The sequence below is a fragment of the Eupeodes corollae genome, chromosome 1 (assembly GCF_945859685.1).
Source record: "Eupeodes corollae chromosome 1, idEupCoro1.1, whole genome shotgun sequence".
Lineage (NCBI taxonomy): Eukaryota > Metazoa > Arthropoda > Insecta > Diptera > Syrphidae > Eupeodes > Eupeodes corollae.
The window spans coordinates 116,973,755-116,996,883 of record NC_079147.1 but is presented as its reverse complement, the minus strand read 5'-3'; the positions used below and the strand labels follow the sequence as shown (position 1 = coordinate 116,996,883).

The following is a 23,129-nucleotide window of genomic DNA, read 5'->3' as shown; positions in this document are numbered from 1 at the left end:
CTTATTTGAACTTTGAAAATCTTAAATGTTGCGCACAAGACTGTTCAATTAAAAATGTCTCTTATCCTGACTAATGCCATCTGTGTTGAAACCGTACTCTTATCCTGTGCCTACAGCTCTTTGTACTGCTCATTTCAAATGTGTTTTGATGGAACTTATGAAAAGCTCCACGAAGTCCTTGCAAAAATGCTTCCAGTATGAAATCGAGAGCACAGTTGAAGGTTTTAACTTATTGTTCCTCAATTTGTTTGTGAAATTAACTTTTAATTATACATTTTATATATTCTTTTAAAATAAATAATAATCCCTTATTTATTGTGGTCTCTTCTGAATTCCACAACTTTTCATTAATATAAATGCAAAAACCAACAAAAAAAGCTTAAAATCTTATGTTTAAACAAAAACTCTAATCCTGATTTCAACAAAAATATTTTCTTTTAATCCTGTTATTTATTATAATAATCTATTGAATGTGTCTATGGAAACTAAAAGAGAAACGTATGGAAATAAATAAAAATTCTGACATGCAAAAAGTAAAAGAGCCAAAAACGAAGAAAATTATGGCAATCAAATTTTGGTGCCGCTCCCAAATCTGAAATGGTACAGGCATCATCATCACATCAGTTAAATAAAAGAATGAATACACTCATTTTATGGTCTTACAGGTGTATTATTTTGTTTCGGTGGTTTTAGTTGCGAGTATTAATAAAATTGAAATAAGAAAAGTCAATAAAACAAAATGCTATCCGTTCAGTTTCATTCCTTTTTTTTAAAGTGCAAATGATAAAAGCAAATGTACGATTTTAAAAATGTTCATTTTGTTTGTTCAAAACATAAAAAGTGCCCTTCTGTGGAGAGAAAAGTGAGTAAAAGATGTATTGAGAACAACACAAAACAAAGTAGGTAGGTATCTTAACTTTTCTATCTAAGTTTCTATAAATACAATAAATAAATGACACGGTGCTTCAAAAACATCATTATGTATCTTGAATTGCAAACGTCCGTCAAGTAAAATTCATTTTATTTATTTATTTATTATTTTATCTTGTTAAAAGTTAAATAATAGAGATATATTTCACTTGTGCTATTATATAATGCATTGTACATGTAGAGCATAGCCCATCTCTTTTTCCATATTCATATATAGATATGTACATACATACATACCTATTCACTATCTTTACAAGTATGCAAATTGTATGGCTTATTAGGAACTCGCATTTTTCAATTTCGAACAAAGCAAATAAGCTTGCAATTTAATATTTTCTTTTTATTATCTCATTTAAATACCTACATATAAAATCTACAATTCTTACAAAAGGTATTATGTGTTACAGTAACCGAATAGTTTATAGTCTCAATCAATTTAGGTTGAATTCAATTATTTTATAACTAGTTAATGCGCATCTTAGAATATTAAAATATACAGACTTAAAAATGTTCAAGTTTATATCAATTTTGTTTATATCTTTAAAACATGAAATTGATCTAAGTTTTTCAACCCATATAACTCAAAAGTCGTGATGTATTTTCTTACGACACGCCTTTAAAAATGAATCCCATGTCTATATAGCGCATCAAAGTGCTAAACTCTATAGTAGGTTAAAGCTGCTTCGGGATTTGTATATATAAATTCAATATTATTAAAGAGCAAATTCGGCTATAGAACAATGACAAACACAAAGTAGATGATTTACTGAAGCTTCTTGTGCCACTATTAGCAAAACATCATTTAGATGGACCATTAAGAATTCAGTGTTTAAAAAACGCTGTATTTAAAATAAACGCATTGCAGTGCATGATGGACACCAGGTCTTTTAGTTATTTACGTTAGACGTTACTTAAAAAAAGTGTTGGTTCTGTCTGTTCCTTATCATTACCAAGATTATATTACTTAAATTTAGTTGAACAACGAATTAATTTGCCTCACTATTTTTTAATTAAATTAAATTAATAATTAAATTCAATTTAATTTATTTAAATAAATTTAATGCGATTTAAAGTAAGTTAATTTAATTTAATTTAGATTAATTTAGTTTGATTTAATTAGATTTAATTTAATTAAATACAATTTTATTTAATTTCATTTTTAACAGAGCAATTTAATTTAATTTAATTTAATTTAATTTAATTTAATTTAATTTAATTCAAATCAATTAAATTTAATTTAATGCGATTAAAAGTAAGTTAATTTAATTTAATTAAGATTAATTTAGTTTGATTTAATTAAATACAAATTTAATTTAATACAATTTTATTTAATTTCATTTTGAACAGAGCAATTTAATTTAATTAAATTTAATTTAATTTAATGTGATTTAAAGTAAGTTAATTTAATTTAGTTTGATTTAATTTGATACAAATTAATTTAATTTAGGTTAATCTAATTTAATTTAATTTAATTTAATTTAATTTAATTTAATTGAATTTGATTTAATTTAATTTAATTTAATTTAATTTAATTTAATTTAATTTAATTTAATTTAATTTAATTTAATTTAATTTAATTTAATTTAATTTAATTTAATTTAATTTAATTTAATTTAATTTAATTTAATTTAATTTAATTTAATTTAATTTAATTTAATTTAATTTAATTTAATTTAATTTAATTTAATTTAATTTAATTTAATTTAATTTAATTTAATTTAATTTAATTTAATTTAATTTAATTTAATTTAACTAAATTACATTGAATACATTAAATTAAATTAATTAATTCAAATTTAGTTTAATTCAATTTAATTTAATTTAATTTAATTAATTCTGAGTTGAGTTAATTTAATTTAATTTAATTCATTTTAATTTTAATTTAATTTGATTTCACTTTATTTAATTTAATTAACTTGTAATATGACTGTGTTAAAATTTAATTTATTAATCAGTAGTAATATAAAAAGTCACCGAGTGTACGTTGTTATTTACTTTGAGTTTTTCAAGAGTTCGAAAGAATTTCATCCCAGAAAGTATAGTTATACTTCTATTGCCTTAACTATTTTATCTTGCAGTTAAATTAGAGATGCTGGGAAGACATCACACTTAGTTACAGTTTAAGGTTTTAACTAGCAGCAAGTAAATATTTTATTAAGTTACAGATTTTTTGCTGTTAGATTTTGGAATTTCAACTTTCCTTCGTTCTCGTGCTACATTTGTTTTGCTTATTTAAAAAAAAAAATAGCTAAAGGTCTTTAAGTTCTTGTGTGTCTAAATGGTTCTTTATTTAAAATTCAAGTTCTACATGCAATGAGTTAACTAAATTTAAGTGTTTTTTCTTTTTGTTGACAAATGTGTGGGTATGTATAATTTTATATGAATTTTAAAGGACTCGTTTAATTATCGTTTAAAAAAAATAGCAAAAGCACAGAAGGGCGTGTTAATGGATGTGTGTATTAAATCTCATAACAAAATAAACTTTCTGTTTCTCTTTATTCCACAAATCCGATATCTCTTTTCGGGTTTGACCCTCTCTTAAACTGAGAGTAAATAACAAGTATCTTTGAATTTGTGTGTATACATGCGTGCTTGCGCTATAAACTATTTGTATAAGAGTGTGCTGACACTTTGGAAATAAAGCTTTCAGGAGTTAATGAACGAAAAACCATTCCTATTTTTATGATAAGGAAAATGCTTTTACTAAACAATAAGATTAAATTTTTAAATGTCGAAATCGTGGATATACAACCATTATTTGCATGCAGGTAACAGGAAAGTAATGCAGTGGATGATGGACACTAGACGGTCTTTCAAATAGGTACATCAAGCGCAACATTAAATGTTTATTGTATTTACTTTTTTTGCGGGTGTATCTAGGCCTTAGGATGTAATAATTCTTTCTAACCTAAGGACCTAAGAGCCAGTTATTAGGGAAACTTAGCACAGTAATTTTTACCACAATTGAACCTATTACTTATATTTACTTTTATTTAGAACAATTTAATTGTTTAGTACTTTTCTCAACAAGAAACTTTTTTTTGTATGAAGATGAAAATCGCTTAATTTATTTCGTTTATACAGGGCTATCCATTTTGCGGTTTGAAATGTAAACGTAAATAATACACATAAAATATTTTTTTTTCACGATATTTCTTTTCTATTATAAATGTTCACAAGTTATTTGTGAAACATTACATCATTTATATGACTACCACCTGAATTGTTGCAAGCATGGATTCTTTTGAGTTAATTTTTGACACATATTGGGCGGTATCTCAGCCATAACTTCGCTAATGTTGGTTTTTAAAGTGCTGAATAGTTTAAGGTATATCTGCACAAACACGGTCTTTTACGTAGCCCCACCTGCGATGGCAAAGCGCGTGATCTGGTAGTCGGGTGATATCGTCAAGACGAGATATAACACGGCCAGGAAATGTATCTGGCAATGTGGCATGTGGCACCGTCTTGTTGAAATCAGTCGTATTCTTCAATAGCGGACAAAAAAGTAAGTTATCATATGACCATAACGCTCCGAATTGACGTTGACACTCGTTTCATCGTCTTTTTCGAAGAAGTGAGGTCCAATCACACCTCCGGACAAAAAATGCACCAGACAGTGACTATTTGTGGATGTGATGGCCTCTCTTCAATTACTTTGGGATTCTCAAAACCCAAAATACGACAATTTTGTTTATTAACAAACCCACTTAGTAAAAAAGTAAAAAGAAACTTAAGACACTTAAGAAGTCGAAAAAAGTGGATCGCTCGATGTCGTCCACGACCATGCAGCCCAAAGTATTTGGTCGATTGAGTTCAAACGTGGAAATTAAGGTTTAAAGCTAATTCGTGTTTGACGTTTTCTTCTAATTTAATTTAAGATCAAAAATAACAGTAGTCTCCATAAAATTTTTTTTTGTCTAAAATCAAAAATTTCAATTTTGACAAACGGATTTTGACGAACGGATAGATTTTTATTGAATTGTTCTTGATTTTTTTTTTCTAAACTTGGCTTAAATCGCTTCGGAAAGATACCCTTGAACCGTAATTTTATTTTTAAATTTTATCAGGAACTCAAGAACCGATTTCAATATATTTTTTTTCTGCACAATCTCTCATATAGTCTTAATAATATATGATGATCAAAAATGTAGACATTTTTGTTTTGGATTTAAAAAAAATTTACATTTTATTTTTTAGAATTCGATACCTTAAAAACAGGTACCTACAAATTTTTTTAAGAAAATCAAATTTAATGTAGTATATTAAATACGGTAAATTTTCCATATACAAATTTAATTAAAAAAAAAACCGCTCTAACGATTTTCAAAAATAAAATTCTAAAAAATGATTTTTTTTTCAGAAATTAAATGGCATTTAAATTTTTGAGGACAAACCTATTTTGCAGGTATATTTTTAAGTTTCAAATTATAGGTAAACAGACTCTTCAGATACAGAAGCAAGTTCGTTTGATTCAGTGAAGCATTTTTTTTCTTAGTGAAAACATTTCTTGTCCTATTTTTCTGGGCTACAGATCTATGAATGATTTAGGTTCATATAACTACATCCTATCATCACAGTTTCGAATGTTAAACAAAAATGTTTAATGCACTTATTTTATTATTAAACTGCATATTTCTTAAAATGTATTATAATGTTAATTTGACATGAACCTGAAGATCACTACATCCGAGTTTTTTAATGATTAAAAATGAATAAGTTGCATTACAATATGTCGATAAATATATACAGGATAAAATAAAAGCTTTGTTAAAATACAAAATAAAACTTTTCACACACCCAGTTTCGCTCATACTACAGACCCTTTAGTGCCGTTAACAAAAAAAATTGAGAAAAGTAAAATCAAACGAATTTGGTATTTTCTTTACTTAATTTACCAAATCCTTTGAGCAAGGTATTGGTATATGCTGCTCGAGATTAGGTGTATGCAGTTTCTTTTGCATTTAAAAAATCTGAATTTAAAATACATACCTAAAATGTACCTATAAGTAACGTTAAATTGATATGCTGTAAAATTTCCTTTAAATCTATGCAGGCCTTCAAAAACAAAAGAAATTGTGCATACATTCAACCACACACCTACCCCATATTTGGTAATGTTTACAAACTTGACTGTTTTAACGCTGTGCTGGTATGCTGGCTGTGTGCACACCAAACTGTTAAAAAAGAAAGAGGACAAATTTGGCTTTATTTAACCTTGTTTAATTTTAATAAGACCAACCGCTGAAAATGGATTTTTGAAAGTTTTCCTTATTTCACTTTGCTTTATTTCACAGCACCCCATGAATAGACAAATTAGGTTTAAAAACAATTGTCATATAAAATATTATTTAAGAAATTGTTAATGTTGGTTGGCCAGAATCCAGTCTGAATTGGTATTCATCGAATTGGTCAAGGTGTTTTTGAATTATAAGCGTTGTAACTAACGTCAACCTATTGTAAAGGGTTTGAGAAATTACTAGTTGACAATTTGTTAACTATTAGCAATTTATTTAGGACCTCCAAAATTTTAAACCTTTCTTTTCGTTTTGCTAACCAGTACATTTCTAATTGTCTTTTAGTAAAAAACGAGTTTTCATACATGCCTAGAAAGTGACAGCTCGTGAAAATAAACATATCATATATATTTAGCCATTCCGTGATTTTATCTTTACCAAATTGTTAAGAGATAAACTGATTTTGAAATTGTTAATAATTTTAACATTTTAAATTCACCGAACGTGCGACGCTCTTGTTGTTCGTTCTTCAATTCTTTTACGAGTTGGGTTTTGTAAGCTCTTCTATAAAGTTCGAGGAAATCTTTTATATAGTGGATGAGTACAGGTCCAATTGGGCGCAGCACAAGATATGTATGTCGCGCGAACCAAACCATTATTTTGGTTGTTCATGAGTAAATCCATTGATTTTAAAAGGCAAACGGAACTGAACTTAATTCAAGTGACAGCTGTCAAAAAGACCAACTATGGAAAAAGGATTGAAAGATTGAATTTGCATATAGTTATATTGTTATTGTAATAGATATGTATGCATAAATACTATTCAATACTTAAAAAAGAGGCAGGGATGCGACTCACACTGATAACTTCCCATCCCGTCTGTCGATTTGTCTTGCTTAAAAGATTGTTATATGTATTTTTAACAAATTTGCGCACTATTTTTTGTAGATTTTATTTTTTATGAAAAAAACGGACTGTTGGATTTTTATATAAAAATTACTGAATATTGAAAACAATATGTTCTCTGAAATAAAAATTTTTAATTTTTGAAAAGCTATTTGAGCCGAAAGTAAATTTTTACCAAGTTTTAGTATTGTTTTCTTTAGAGTTTTATTTTTTGTAAAAAAACGGTCAATTCGAATTTTTTAAAAATTTTACCAAATGTTGAAAACAATATTTCTTATAAGATAAAACTAGTTTGAAGCCAATATTTAAAATTTTTGAAGAGATATTTGAGTCGAAAATCAATTTTTACCAACTTTTATACATTTTTTTTTCAGGTTTTTATTTTTTGTAAAAAAAGTGTCAACTCGATTTTTCTCAAAATTTGTCTTAATGTTGAAAACAATATTTCTTATAAGAAAAAATTAGTTAGAACCTATTATCTCAAAGTTTTTAAAAGATATTTGAGTCGAAAATCATTTTTTACGAACTTTTGTTAATTTTTTTTCAGTTTTTAATTTTTTGTACAAAAACTGTCAAATCGGTTTTTTCAAACTTTAACTGAATGTTGACAACAAGATGTTTTGAAAGATAAATGTAAATTAAAGCCAATATCTCAAAGTTTTGAAAAGATATTTGAGTCGAAAATCAATGTTTACCAACTTCTTTACATCTTTTTTTAGGTTTTTTATTTTTCGTAAAAAAAACTGTCAATTAGATTTTTCTCAAAATTTTATTAAGAGATGAATTCATATTTCAGTCGTAAAATTTTGGAGTTGACAAATTTTTTTTTCAGTTTTATTGATTTATAAAAAAAAACCGTTATATTGATTTTTAAAAAAAAAATATACCTGTTTGGTATCACGTTACAATATATTATATAAAATTAACTTCAAGTCTCTAGCGTTTTTGGTTAATAAGATATTTAAGGTCAACCAAAATTTTTACCTTTTTTTCAAACTGCTATGGTAAAAAAACCACCCACGCAATTTTCTTGAGAGCCCTTTCTGCATCTTTCTGCCTTATTATCTGTATAACAAAATTTATTTGAAGTCGATATCTCTTCTGGTTCTTGAGCTATGGACGACGAAAAAAACGTCGCGAACGTACGGACGTACGGACGTACAAACGTACGTACACACGCACGCACAGACATCTTTCTAAAAATCTTTTATTTCAACTCTAAGGACCTTGAAACGTCGAGAAATGTCAAAATTTTCAATTTGACAAATCGGACCCATTACAATAACTTCCTATGGGAAGTTAAAAATACGGTATCTTTTATCACAATTGATCAGATACTAAACATAAAGATGAGTTTTGAGTACCGTTTAAAAATGTTCCTTAATGTTCTGTATAGGAGGCTTACAAAATTATAGTAACAATTTCGCGTAAACCTTTTGCAAATATCTTGCTCAGAAAGGAGTCAACAAAACTTAAAAGTTGGAAAGAGAAAAATGTTTGCGTCTTGAATTTAATTTGAATTTGTGGACACTAATATTTTTGAAATTCATGTTTTAATCTCAACTCAGGATTAAAATCAAATTTAATTCAAAAAGTAGATTTCTTCAATTTATTAAGATCTTAAAAGTAATATTATAAAAAGTAGAAACAATTTTAATTTTGAAAGAAAAGCCACTTTACGAAAGTCAAACACTATTTTCTGTGCGTCAAAAAATAATAAGATGAAATTGAAGACGAGTTTCAGCAATTTAAAGTTGGCTTCAATTTGTGTTCCTCAGCAAATGTCTTATTTAAATAAGTTAAAACATTGGATCCTCCATTTGTTAAATGTTAATAAATTTGTGTGGAGTGATTGGAATAGACCTGGATTTCAGATTCATATTGTGTTATTGGTGCAGTCCTCAGTTAAAAGTAGCACATTTAGCTTCAGTTAAAGTTACCACTTTTAGCCATAAAGTTGAAAGTACTAAATAATAATATATAATAATGCAATTCAAGGTAATTCCTTACTTAAGGTGGCGCTACAGTCCAGGGCGGACCTGGGCCTCAACCAACATGCGTCTACAGCAAGCTTGGTCTCTACCTAGCTGTCTCTCTGTACTGCGCCGCGCCGCCGTCCCTCGGGATTGGATTCCGGACTGGAGCGTTGATGTCCATTCGCTCTAAATGACCTAGCCATCTAAGCTGTTGAACTTTAATTTTGTTAACTAGGTCAGTTGCGCTGTCCAGGCCGTACAGTTCATCGTTATATCTTCTCCTCCATTCTCCATCTAGGCACACGGGACCAAAAATAACTCGAAGAATTTTTCTCTCGAAGCATCTAAGACGCTCTCATCTTTCTTTGAAAGGGTCCAAGCCTCAGCGCCATAAATGAAAACCGGGATGATGATTGTCTTATAGATGGTGATTTTAGATGTTCGAGAGAGGTTTTTACTACTTAATTGCCTTCTACATCCAAAGAAGCAGCGGTGCAAGAGTTATTCTTCGTTCGATTTTAGCTCTGGTGTCATTGTCTGAGTTTATAGCGGTGCCTAGGTAGACTTAGTCTTCCACAACCTCAAAGTTATAGCTGTCCATTGTGACGTTTTGACCAAAAACGCTCCACCAACATCACGCTTTGATCTTTCAATTGTGTCAACATATTCTGCGTATCCGAGTAATTGGATGGACCTTTGAAAGATTGTGCCTCTAGTGTTGATGGTTGAGTTTTACACAATTTTTTCCAGAACTATTTTGAAGGCGTCGCATGGCAGTGAATCGCCTTGTCTTAAACCTTTTTTGACATCAAATGCATCAGTGAGATCATTTCCGACCTTGATAGAGCAGCGTGGATTCTTGTTTGACAGGGATGCCAAGACTATGCATTGCTCATCGGGCATGCTTTCTTCCGACCATATTTTGCAGATGAGTTGTTGCATGCTCCCTACCAAGTCATCGCTTGCTGATTTAAATAGTTCGGCAGCGATGTTGTCAGCTCCAGCAGCTTTGTTTGACTTCAGTTTAGATATAGCTATCTTCACTTCGTCGAGGTCGGGTAGGCGGAATTGTTGACCTGCGTCGTCGCCTAGGTTGAGTGATTCTATCTCCCTTACCGTTATATAATTTGGAGAAGTGGTCTTTCCATATTCCCGACATAGAATGCGGTTCTACTATGATGGTCCCCTGATCGGGGCTTCGGTACCCTTGGCAGTTTTTTTACCTTTCGGTTAAATTTACGAACCTCATTCCTGTTGAGACATCCCTTTATCTCCTCGATAGCGCGCTTCTTAATTTATATTTTTTTGAAATCTGGGGAGCCGGTGTTCCTCGCTCCTTTTCTGCTCGTAGAGCTTGCGAGCAGCTCTGGCCCTTCCGTGCCGTTTTGTATGCCTTTTGTTTCGCTACGTGCGCTTGCCGGCATTCATCGTCAAACTAGGGGTTCGTTGTAGTGGCAGTGTGAAACCTAGTACTTAAGGGCCGCATCTCTGATGTCTTCAAGGCAATGTTGCCAATGGTTTTCAGTGCTTAATGAAGGCAGCATAGGGTGTTGGCCCCTAGGAATGTTCGGACATCCTGTATAGTGGAGATTGATCAGGAAAAATCCATGTCCCCTTGTGGATATTGAGATGTGTGAACTGCGTACTAGCTACAAGAACGTCTAGCCCCGCAGCGAAATCGACCAGCCTGAATCCGTTGTCAGAGGTGGTGTAGTGCAGAGGCTGTATCTCCCGATTGTGCCACCAAAGATGTCTTCTCTTCCTAGCTTGGCATTTAAATCTCCTAAGACAATTTTAATGTCATAGCAAGGACAATGCTCATAAGTCTTGTCCAAGAGCTCAAAGAATATTTGTTTGGTGTGTTCATCTTTCTCTTCTGTTGGGGCATGCGCGCATATTAGGCTTATTTTAGCGAATTTAGCCTTGATGCGGATGGTCGTGATGCGCTCGCTCACAATTCTCAATACTTTTTGCCTCAGTGTAGTTCCAATAACAAATCCACACCCAAATATACGTTGTCTTTGCTCTCGGTAGCAGTCACCGTAGAATAATACATCGCAGAACTTAAGTTTGCATTTGACAGGTCCATCCCATTGCACTTTTTGGATGGCTGTAATATCTGTATTGCAGCAGTTTATGGATTCCGCTAATTGTTCTGCTGCACGTGGTCTGTTGAGGGACCTAACATTCCACTTAAAGATCCGATTGTCCTTATTTCGTTTGCTTGGGCTGTCAACATTAAATCCGTCCGTGTCCATGGCTTGTTAGTGCTTCGCAACTAGAATATTTTGCACGTGGTCAGGAAGTCACCATGACGGCACAACCCACAACCTGGAGCCCAGATCCTTAGAATAACTCCAAAAACGGGGAGCCGGATAAACCACTCCTTATAGGCTTGGGCTCAAAATATGTCGTAGAAGCTCTATAAGGTGTTCACTAAGTAGTTCAACCTTACTGGAACTGTAGACGCCACCGTTGATTCCACCTCGAGAATTCGTCTGCTGCCGTCTGAATAAGGAAATGTCCCTTAGTGGAAACACCTATCCCCTCCTCTTTCGTTTGCTGCCCCAAACAACATTCCACTGGGGTTGAAACCCGCGGTGAACATAGGCACCCGATGTTCACCGCGGGGAGGTGAGAGTAGGAGTTGATAGACAAAGGTGGGTTTTTAGAAAAACCTGTATACGCTTGTGTTCTCTTGAATGCACATGTCTACCATTTGAACATCAAGGTAGTACTTAAATAAAAAAAATGGGGGTGGGTCACGACACTTATGACCCCTTCCTGGATCTCTTCTGTTAAAAATTTTGACAAAATACAAAAATCAAGTTCAAAAGTTTCTCCAGATTTCCGGTGAGCCAAATCAAATCAAATCAATAAACAACTCTCAAACATTCCTGAGTGCGAGTACTGTTGTCAGGGATACAGGGGACCTACAGTTTTTACGCCGGATCCGAACGGCTAATTTAAGAAAGCACTTTTCATGACAAGAGTAACTCTGGAGGATTTATCAATTCAATGCAAGAGGCAGTACCATTTAAAATAACTTTAGAAAACAAGATATATGACAGTCCAACACACTTTTTTTTTAAATTATTTTTTATTCATTAATTCTTAAAACCATCTTTAAACTTGACAAAGATTCATAAAACTAGCCTAATTATCCAAAACTTACAACTAACTTAATGGTAAGCCACTTTTGTGCCTACGTAGTGAGTCAATAGTCGCATTTCTGTAAGGGTCCATTTGGTCCCGTTATTTGTACTTTGGTATTTTACGTTCCATCGTTCGTTTTATTGTTTCGTCCATCTGTTATAAATGTCGAAGGAAGTTATCTTGCTCTGGCGTTGGTGAAATGAGGCCAGCGCATCTTACTGTAATTGTAAGAGTGCATTGCAACGTATTCCTCCAACTCGTTTGAAATCAACATTACAGAAGCCAGTCCGCAGTAATCACTGTCGTACTCAACTGTCTGTAAGCAGTCTCGAGGGTAACTACCCACTTTGTCTGTAACTGTCAGTTTGGTTTTGTACAGCAAAAGATCCAGAAAGGGGCCACTTATTGGATACCATAGCTTTTCAGTAGCTATCGATGCCATATTCAACGCTGTAAAGATTCATCAAATTGAAAAGATGGTTACTTCTGGGATTACTATGTTGATTTCCTCAATCTTCATGATTTGAGTTCAAATCACCGGCCAAGGTTAAATATTTTTTTCCAAGCTCAGTTTTAGTTCCCTAAAAAGAATCTCTGGTTCTAACGCAAAGTAAGTCACCTGCAGAGCTCCAGCCGCATATGGACTAAATTGCGCCAGGCGAGGCAACAAAGAGTAGAGATGATCTACCCTTTGGCCTTGCTCTTTTATTTGACTTTGCAGCCCTGTTAGTTGCTTTGAATGTTCAATAACAAGGCTTTAATGTTAGGTTGCACCTCTGGTAGCCTAGATACGAGGGCTAATGGCACAATCGTTGGTCTAGCGTGTCTCGTGTTCCCATTCCCTGACACCATTTGGGCGTAGGAGAATTTTGGTTGTTGGAGCGGTTGGACTTAGTTCAGCTTTTTGACTGGCCAGTTTCTGCTTGATTTTTTGGACCTAAGGGCAATCCCTTTAGCTAGCCGGGTGCCCTTGGTTTCCAAACAGGACGTATTTGAGCTGGGCTAAATCTTCAACCCGCTTTTTCCCCAGCTTAAACTCTTCCTTAATGTGGTTTCACCGTACTGAAAGGGTTGACCCCGATAATCGATTTCGATATTGGCTTTTTGATGGTGCTAAGAGCTCCACCGGTTTTGTGCAGGATCTTATGCCCCTCATTATGACTGTCTTTAATTTTTCACTTTAAGGCGTAGAACTTAAGACCTCAGCTGTGGCCTCCTTAAGCACTTCTTTAATTATCTTGCATTCGGCCAGTGAAAAGCACTGCACCGAATACCGCTCATTTAATATATCAACAACAAAATTGTTTTTTGTTTCTGCTGTTGTTGCTGAATCCTATCCACTGATTCTTTTTGGCGGTGAGCTTCTTGTTTCATAATCAATGTTGTCGTCAACCTCTGAGATCTCACTATCATCATCAATTTCTTCTTGTCTAGCTCCATCATATTCCTCATAGCTCCACGCTTAGTAGCACTGTTTCCTTACGATACCCCTGCTTTCTTCTCCTTCACTATTTGCTTCTCTTCCTAATTGATGAAATCTGCAATTTCTTGATCATGAAAAAAAACCAATAATGTTCCTCGTTGACTCTGTCTGAGACTCGAACCCACTACCCTTCACTCTGTCGGAGGTTACCTCCACTATGCTACCAGGCACTTAAAAAAAGGATATGGGTATACTTAACTAATAAAACTTTACAATTGAAAGTATCACTTAGGAAAAACGTCTTCACACTCTGGAAGTTAAAAATCGACTGACAATGCAATAACCATCAAGCCCCGGTGGCTATTGTACTCGGTTCAATTTGAATATGCACTAGGACCTTATATGTCAGAGCTTATTCAAACACACTGGTTGTGGTTCCTGCTGATGTTTGCTTGGTACCCCACTCAACAAATTGCCACTGAAATAAGATCTGAACCCCTCGGTTACATGAAAATAGTTTTTGTAATAGTACATAAGACCACATACACCCCACCTCTTCCTCTTCCTTTAAGGAGAGGGAGACTCAATCTCGCATATTGGTTTGTTAAAATTATGAAAAAAACATAATTGTTCAGAGCTACCATATTCCCTCGTTGATGGAAATTATAATACCTTTTAAATATTTTGTTCTTGCTATGGAGCTTTCAGAATTGAAGCTTTCTTATCGCTTTTGGAAGCATTCATTTAAAGTTTCAGGAAAAAGGTGTTGTCGTGGTGGGTTTTTCTGATTAAATTATTATTGTATTCCTTAAAAAAACGTTTGAAATGCAGCTACACAAATATGAGTTTCCTAGTTATTTTAAAGGAAGGAATAATGTCTAAGTAAGTTTTTAATGCAGTGGGGTTCATTATTTAACTGCAACTTTGATTTTTAAGTGCCTTAAAGGTTTTGTGTTTATGAAAATTAAAATAAAAGAAGAGAATTTGTGAATAAATATTGCAGTGCAATAAACTTTTTGAGTTGTTATAATTTATATGCTGTGTTTTTTAAAAATTCAAATGGCATAGTACTTCAAAGGACATAAGTGTACAAAAGAAGCATAAATCGTTCAGCAAATAACACATTTTATGATCTTGTAAGAAATAAGACTGAAGCTTTGTAAGAAAACTGCGGATGTATTTCTTTTTTTAAATAATAAACTCACACTCAAGGGGATATAACTACCGATCGAGTTTCTAGAAGCGCGAGTATTATGAAGTTAAAAAACTTCTTGCATCGCCTTTTGAAACCCAAAAATCTTTCGGCATTTTTGGCGACATCGCGTATGTGATCGTTCCACAAGTCTCCTCGATGCAAGTGCCATCCATGGGTAATGGCAAGGGGGGTATATTTTGCTTTCACGAAGACAGCATTGGGTTTTCGAAGCATTAAATTCCACACGGTTTCTTATTTCGCATTGTACAATGCTATTTAGATCGGAATATAATGAGAACAAGGATATAATTCTGAAAACGAATACGAAAAGCTTAGAGTACTATCTTCAGCGAAACAATGATCATTAATAAAAATGAGAAAGAGTGTTGGAGATAAAACAGAGCCCTGGGGCACACCAGTAATTATTTTGTGGTTTTCAGACTAGAACCAATCCAATACTACTTGTATTGAACGATCTAAAAGATAATTACTAATCCAATGAAGAATGGATTTATGAAAGCCGATAGCATGAATTCTCGATAAGAGAGGCTGATGCCAAACATTATCATATGCTTTTGAAATATCAAGTGCAATAATTTTACTTTCTCCAAAACGATGTAAAGATTTGCTCCACTGTTCGGTGAGATGAACCATGAGATCACCAGTGGAACTATTGCTGCGAAAGTCGTACTAATAATTAATCAGTGTTTCTATGACCTTGGAAAGAAGGGACGTTAGTGCAATCGGTCGGTAATTAGAGGTGAGGAAGATTCGTTTTTTTTGGGATAGGCTGGAAAATGCGGTTTTTCGAGAGACCTGAGGAGTAGGACAGATGAAAAAGCTTACTCAGTGGTTTTGCCAGCATTGAAGTACACTTCTTGAGAACAATAGCAAAAATACCATCCAGATCAGCGGATTCCTAATGTATATGGAGAGGCCATGGTGGGAAAAGAATAGAGGCACCAAGCTATACCGATGAATCAAAAATTCGGTAGGATCGGAATTCTCATCTACTTGGATTTTACTCAGTGCCAAAACAGCTGTTCTGTTCAAAACGATATGAAAGTATTTCGGAAGAAAGTTCGCTCTTGGCCCACGAATATTAAAATAATCTACCATTAAATTAATAGCAATTGCAAATTGTGAAGCAGAGGGAACTGTCACAATTGTATGAAAATCAAAAGCCATAACTCGACAGCATAAAAGAAAGTTGAAATATTTTAAGAGCAATGTCGACGAATTTGATAGGTGCAAAAAAATTGTCACTTTAAAGAGATTACGCCTCCTAAGGAATTCTTTAAAAATCACTCCTACTCACTTCCCACTAGTGTTGTTGAAAAAGGTAGATTTAATCTAATATCTACGCGCAACAGTCCGTTGGGAACCAGGGCCTAGTGACTTACAACTCTCAACCATTCCTGTGTGCGAGTACTGTTGTCAGAAATGGAAGGAACCTATAATTTTAGGCCGAATCCGAACCGCTAATTTGAGAAAGCACTTTGTCATGACAAGAATTACTCTTGAAGGATTTGTCAATTCCTCGCAAGAGGCAGTACCCACGAAATTTTTTTTTTTTTAAATGAATGTGGCACAGGCAGGGATTGATATTTCACAAACTAGATAAAAGGATAAAATGATAATGCGGAGCTAACTTTTAGGCGTAAATTGTGCAGTGATAAGCCAGGCACATCCAAAGAGGTTAAAAATTCAATTGGATAGTTGGTGGCTTCATTTTCCGTTGTGACGCAATCAATAGATTTGAATGAATGCATTGTTCCAATAAACTTATTTTGAATTATGTAGTTTATGTTATCTACATCCTTATTCTTAGCCGCTTTAATTGCTCGCTCACTCAACCATTCATTATTTTGTAGTTAGCAATAATGTTTTGAAATACATTGTAAATAAGTTCAAATGGAAAAGATTCGGTTGTTTGAGAAACAATGTCTGCGACGTTGCCTTGGACTACACAGAATACCAGAGTCGAAGTACAAACATAACTATTCCAACCAGGTTCTATATAACAGAGCCAACATAAACAGAATAGATAATTTCTCCCTGAAGCTTGGTATTGGTCGCATTGCGATAGCGATGTCGTCGACTAACAACTCAATTTTTGGGACTTACTACCATAACAATGAGTACTACGAAAGTGCATGTTAAATCGGCAACATTCCGCCCGAAGCTTTATTCTATTTAGACACTCGAGGGCTGATACAAGATAGGGAGGCGGTTCCGCTAATCAAAACACATCAGCCTTAATACTGTAGATAGGCGATTCTTTTACAGTCCAGACGTTCTTGCACTGGACGAAGCCGAGAGCCTTTGGTTTAGTAGACTGTTTCCGATAGGGATCGAAGAGATAGGTTGAGCCAGGAGAACCAGTTGTGTTGGCTTCAAAGTGAGAATGACATTTAAAGTTGTCTAGTCTAGGGCATTTGGCCTTGGCCAGCTTACTTAGGTTTAAGGATTACGATAGGGACAATCAGGGTGGCACGAAAAAAAATCTATAAAATAAAGAAAAGTTAAATATAAAAAAAACTTGTTGAGGCTGTTCTAGTTTTAAAGTAGTATAATTGCAAAGTATGTCAGAATAAGCCTAATAAGTGTCTTGTACATTAAAATTTTATTTTTTGCTAAAAGGAACTATGAATTAAACAGTAATGCGGTAGCCATTTTTGCTCTTTTTAGTACCGTTCTAGCATTTTATTGAATTGAAGTGAAGGTACTTCGTTTCTAGACGTTGTGAAATTGCTGCGTTATTCATTTTGAGCTCCAGGAACTTGCTCTCTTTAACAGCGATTTAGTGTCCCTTTCAGCTGGCTTTTCTGAAACAAGTCAATCCACACTTATTTATATTGATTTTTAATCTTCAGTTTTTTGAAATAGTTTTCTATAAGTGGCAACTTGCGTTTAATTTTTTTAAGAGTTAAAATTGGTCGAATGTTACTTGGTGATATGATAATATCATCAGCGTAATGTATTGACCAAGGTTCATTAGAATACAGACTAAAAGAGGGATGTCTTGGAGATAAATGGTGAATAAAGATGGACCAAATATCGATCCCTGAGGAACACCTGCATATACATTACAAAAATCAATATGCTCAGAATTAATAAAAATTGTGCCTTTTCTGTTTGTTAAAGAACGGAAAATTGAGTCTTATAAGTTTATATACAAGTTCCCGATGGAAAAGTGAATCGAAAGCTTTTTGAAGGTCAATATCTATGAGGCAGTTTGAAATTGAAATAAAAAAAACAAGTTATTCCTAACATCTCCGGGAAACAAATTTACCTTTTTTATTAAAGGTCAAATTGTTCCCAGGTGAAGTTAGTTCCCTTCACCCACCAGTAGGAACTTTATCTATGAATTTAATATATTGTTTTGATAGTAAGTAATTGCAAATAATTTAATATAATTTTTATTTTCAGACACGCATCACATGTAACAACAAAGTGTAGTACCTTTACGCTCTAATATATACGATATGGCAAGTATTAAATTGATTTATGAAAAACTATTTTATAACTTTTTAATTTTTTTGTTTCAACCATGAGAAATTTCTGAGCAAAAAAGTCGTTATGCATACCAAATTGGAAGAATGCTTTGTTTAACATGATACAAAACTAACCAATATAGTGCTTTTGTAAAAAAAAAAACGTACGTAACACCACGTCATTCTCGGTTCCAACGCTCGTTCACAATGACACTTGTTTAGTAAGCTCGATTGGTAAGCCAATTTCCTTGCAGCACAGCTCGTGCCCTAACTATCGTGCACTTACACTCTTGTCTCTTCTTTCCAAAGTCATGGAAACGCTGATTAATTATTTACATTTTATTGACCAATAGTATAGCTCTATTCCTGAAAACATTATTTGCACGCAGGAATAGTTGTGGGTTTTAAATCACTAGGCCTTAGTTCTGAACGGACTCTTGCGCCACCTATTTTTTTTTTAGTATAGCTTGCATAGCAATAGGTCCACCAGTGATACAGATCGTGAATATTGTTTTCATGATCACTGTGCTCGCTTTTACTCGATACCATTTCGCTTGGTTCCAACGCTTGTTCATTTGTACTAGTTTGATTGGTGTTGTAAAGGATTCATCATATTCGTGAACAGAAAAAACTGGAAAACATATTGGTTTTGCTAACTCTGCTTATTTGAACTCAGCATGGTCCTGAGTGTTCAGGGACTAAGTGGTACTCGATGTTCAAGGACATTACGCGATTAGTTTTAATCTCTGGTGTCTATCGATGCCTGCTATTTACATAACAATCTTTTCCCGACAATGATTTCCAGACTAATCTTCAAAGTATCTGTATCAAAATATCTCCTAGCTTTGATCGAGTAAAGCTACAAAATATATATGTTTTAATTAAAAAATACTTTTTATCTCTTTCTTACATCGATCTCCATAGCTTAAGTCTATGGTGTTCGATACATAATGCTTACCAAACTGAAGACGTAAATGTTGGCGTTCGTTACAACGTAATATCGTGTTCGTATTTAGTAAACACGCATCATGTTTTTGTTAGTTGAAATGACTTACATTTTTTATAGTTTCGCTGATATTCAAACTATCAAACCTGGCAATATGCTTTTACTTTGTTTCTTTTTTTTCAGGGCACAACATGGCTACAGCAGAATTGTATTACACCAAGGACAGCCAAATTCAAAAAAGAAACCATTCGGAATACTTTTATGAACGTTTCAACCAACTCCAGGAAGAAAAAGAGTGGAATTCCATTTCTGTCCATCAGTTTAAAACACTTTCACAAAAACAGTGCACATTTACAAGGATTACTGAACATTTTTCTTGCTTTCAGTCTACGATTAACGATAACAAACGATACGAGGCCAAAAAAGACATATTTAATTCAAAAAAAAATGTCAGAAAAGCTCCTCCGCAGCAATGCCAGAATGTTTTGTCCTCAAAAATTGCTAAAAGCAACCAGAAGATACAATTTAAAGCGGCGACAAGCTCTGAGCACCCTTTTACCTCCCCTACCACTGCCAACAATGATTTTAGTAGAAAAGCGTGCAAGTACAACGAACGAAAACATTCCGGCACAGAAGATCAAAGTCTTCCAAAGACATTATTCTTATGGTGCGAGATTTTTATCGGTTTTTCAGAAGGCGAAAGTCAAATACCAAACTATTGTTCAAATATTGTGTTTAATTGTATTTATTCAATTAATGATTTCAAAGCTTCCCTCGTCGCCTATTCAAAGGCCGATCTATGTAAGCTCAATCAGCAAAATGGTCCTAGTATTTCCGCTTCGAAAAGGATCGAAAGTTCGGGTTTGTCAAGAGAAGCACAAAATCAAAAGGTTTTACAGTCAAATAATTGCTTTGATAACAATGATACTTATAACAACAATCACTTCCAATACAAAACATTTTTACCGAATCATTTGCAGTCATCGTTGGAATTGTCTAATAGGGAGCATTCAGTCAAAGACGCTGAAATTAACTCTGACAATAAAATTGATGCTAAGTGCACTCCAAGTTTACTACAAGGAATTGGCACTCTTAATACAGGGATCTATAAGCAATTTAAAAAAGATAGGTCGAAGGAAAAAGTCTGTGTGCATTACGGATCAACAATACATGTTTCAGAAGTTTGGAATTGCGAGAAGACGACATGTCCTGTCAATTTTATCCATTCAACGAAATCACGAATTAAAAAGAACAACGCTGTTGCAACAAAAACCGTTAATTCCACAAATAATAGAACGAGACTACACGGTCAATGCTGTCAAAACAATGTTTCTAAAAGTATTGTACCATCAGAATGTGATAAGATATTTTTACTTCAAAAGCGAATTGATATCCTTATGAAAGATATTTCAAATATGGTTGGCAGGAGCAATCTGCATTGCAAATTCAAACCACATACCTACCAAAATTCAAAAACAACATGCGATTGTAAGCTATTTTTCCAAAGTAATTCCACATTGCCGAAATACGAAGAGAAACAAGTATGCAGTAAGACTGATGATGAGCGATTGCAATCATCAATTTTTCTTACACGTAGTACTTTTTCATCGAATTTTTGTTCGCAGTCACGTTCTGCAAATATTCCAACATTACCACGATTATCTTCCAAAACAAAACGTTTTTGCCTCACTGATCAATTACGACTATCAGAAATCGAAACCCTGCAGCATCATTCAAAACAACGAAGCGAATGGATTCCAATCAAATCTAAAAAGTCAGTCACACCAGCTGATAACAAATCCATATTATGCAATACAGCAAAATCCACGATTGGTGAAAATAGTCAACTATGTCGCAGATTTAGTGGGAACGCTAGCAAAGCTTTTACAGATATTAAGAAACTTACGTGTGCCATTTTTCCACTTTTTATCATTTTTAATATTTTGCCGCTCCTTTATGCTGGTAAGTAAATTCAATTTTACATGTAAATTCATGAAATATAAATATTACTTTTTTAATTTTTTTTTATAAAGTTTACAAACAAAAAAAACAAAAAGCATGGCTCTACTGCCATCTGCCTAGTTGACAAATCATAAAAAAGATAACATAGCTCAATAATATATTTACAAAAATTTCATTTATAAATTTACTTCTATAGAGAAGAGCTAGCCTGCAGAATTGATATAATTATAATTTTAACTTCCATATTGTTAGGCAAGAGTATAATTTGATTTTGTGTCAGTATTTCGCTACCAAAAGCATTCCTTCTTATTTCTTTAAGAACTGGACATCTTCCAAAAAAGTGTAAAACATCCTCCCTTTCCTTTAAATTGCACAATGGGCATATAATTGATAAGTCATCTCTATGAGGTATAAAATTCAGCTGCATAACTTCACCTCTCGATTTAACCATTATTGAAATTTCAACAATGCTATTGTCGTCCCTAAAATAATTCGTCTCTTCCAGATTGTGTTTTAGTTGACAGTAAATTTGCCTGTATATAGATCCTTTGGCGTTATTCAAGTATTTCTTTCTTTGTTTAATGTCCACTGTGGAAATGAGCTGGTGTAAAGAAGCTTTTAAATCATCCTGGTTAAGTTCCATTCCACATTCTCTTGCCAAATTTATCAAATCAGCACACCAACTTGTTTTGGTTCGTATTACTTGAAGCGCTACTATCTTTGGAAGCCTATTTTTGCGCATCTTTATAACTCTCAAAATGTAATCGACTTGCATTTTTAGGGTTCGTATGAACAAAGGTGATAATCCTGATTCCAACATAATAATACAGTTGGGTGTATTTGATGGCTAAAAATTATATATTATATAATATAGTATCGGAGAAGTTTCTCAACTGTTTCGTTCTCCAAGTTTGTGCCTCGTAAAACATGACGGACTCAGATATGCTTCAAATATCTTGAAGTTGCTGCTATGTGCTATACTTTTGTTGGAAAAACATCTTTTCCAATTTGCACCTTTATATAATATAAATATAAACCTTACTAGTTCAACTGTGTGAATCTGAATACTATTAATTTATTTTAAATCGCTGTACATACTACAAATTAGTGCTTATGTGACTAACTTGAAATCGTTCTAAACCGTTAATGAAAATAAAATATGTTTTATAATAATTTTTCAATAATTATTTACACATGTACTTTATTCTTTACCAACCTACGCGTTGATATTCTGTTTGGGTGAAGCAGTTTTTTATTTTTTTTTTTTCAATTTTTTCAAATAAAAGAAAGTTTAAAAAATGTTAAAAAAAACACTTCAATAGCTTAAAATATTCTTTTTTTTTATTGTGCTTATATGAACTTTTTGTGTTACCAAAAATGTGTATGTTTATATAAATAATAAATAAAAAACCTAAAATTTATTCGATTTTCAATGGAACTAAGTTAGAGTCTGGGGAAATAAAACACCTGCACACATTCCAACTTATTTCACTGTTAACTATTCGGCCCTCATCGTGTTTCTCTACGTTTAATATAAATTTTATGGGAGGCGTTGTTGTTAAAATGACTTGAAGGCTATTATATGATATCACATTTGCGAGATAATAAACAATTTTATAATGTCAGTCTATTCCTCACGTATTTATATATGACAAACCTGTTTCTACAAAATTAAAATTACCTGATCGTATCGAACCAAAAATAAGGTCTGCTAACCGATCCCACCTGTCTTCCATTCCATCAAGGATTTAATATAGTATCTACTGCTACAGTTATAAACGATCTGAATATATGCAGCTGCATACATACATATATGGGAAATATAATTAAGACCTTTTTAAATTCTGTTTTCTTAACTCAATTTTCAAAATGTATGATACTTTATTTCATTTATATTTTTC

General features: G+C 33.1%; 1 protein-coding gene across 7 annotated transcripts in view; it reads left to right on the top strand.

Annotated features, from left to right (window-relative positions):
• Positions 1-250: 250 nt before the first annotated feature.
• LOC129943472 (dorsal-ventral patterning tolloid-like protein 1) overlaps positions 251-23,129 on the top strand; it is a 90,359-nt gene continuing 67,480 nt past the window's right edge. For 2 of the 7 annotated variants that reach the window (XR_008781253.1, XM_056052959.1), the window contains exons 1-3: positions 252-903; positions 18,256-18,314; positions 19,450-21,228. Coding sequence is in view for 6 of the 7 variants with exons in the window: in XM_056052959.1 (XP_055908934.1) it covers positions 19,458-21,228 (1,771 nt within the window). In the remaining variant the exon portion in view is untranslated. Of the gene's footprint in view, positions 904-3,024; positions 3,073-3,098; positions 3,294-18,255; positions 18,315-19,449; positions 21,229-23,129 lie in introns of those variants that run through there. The other 5 variants (XM_056052958.1, XM_056052957.1, XM_056052954.1 and 2 more) reach the window with 5 other exon arrangements.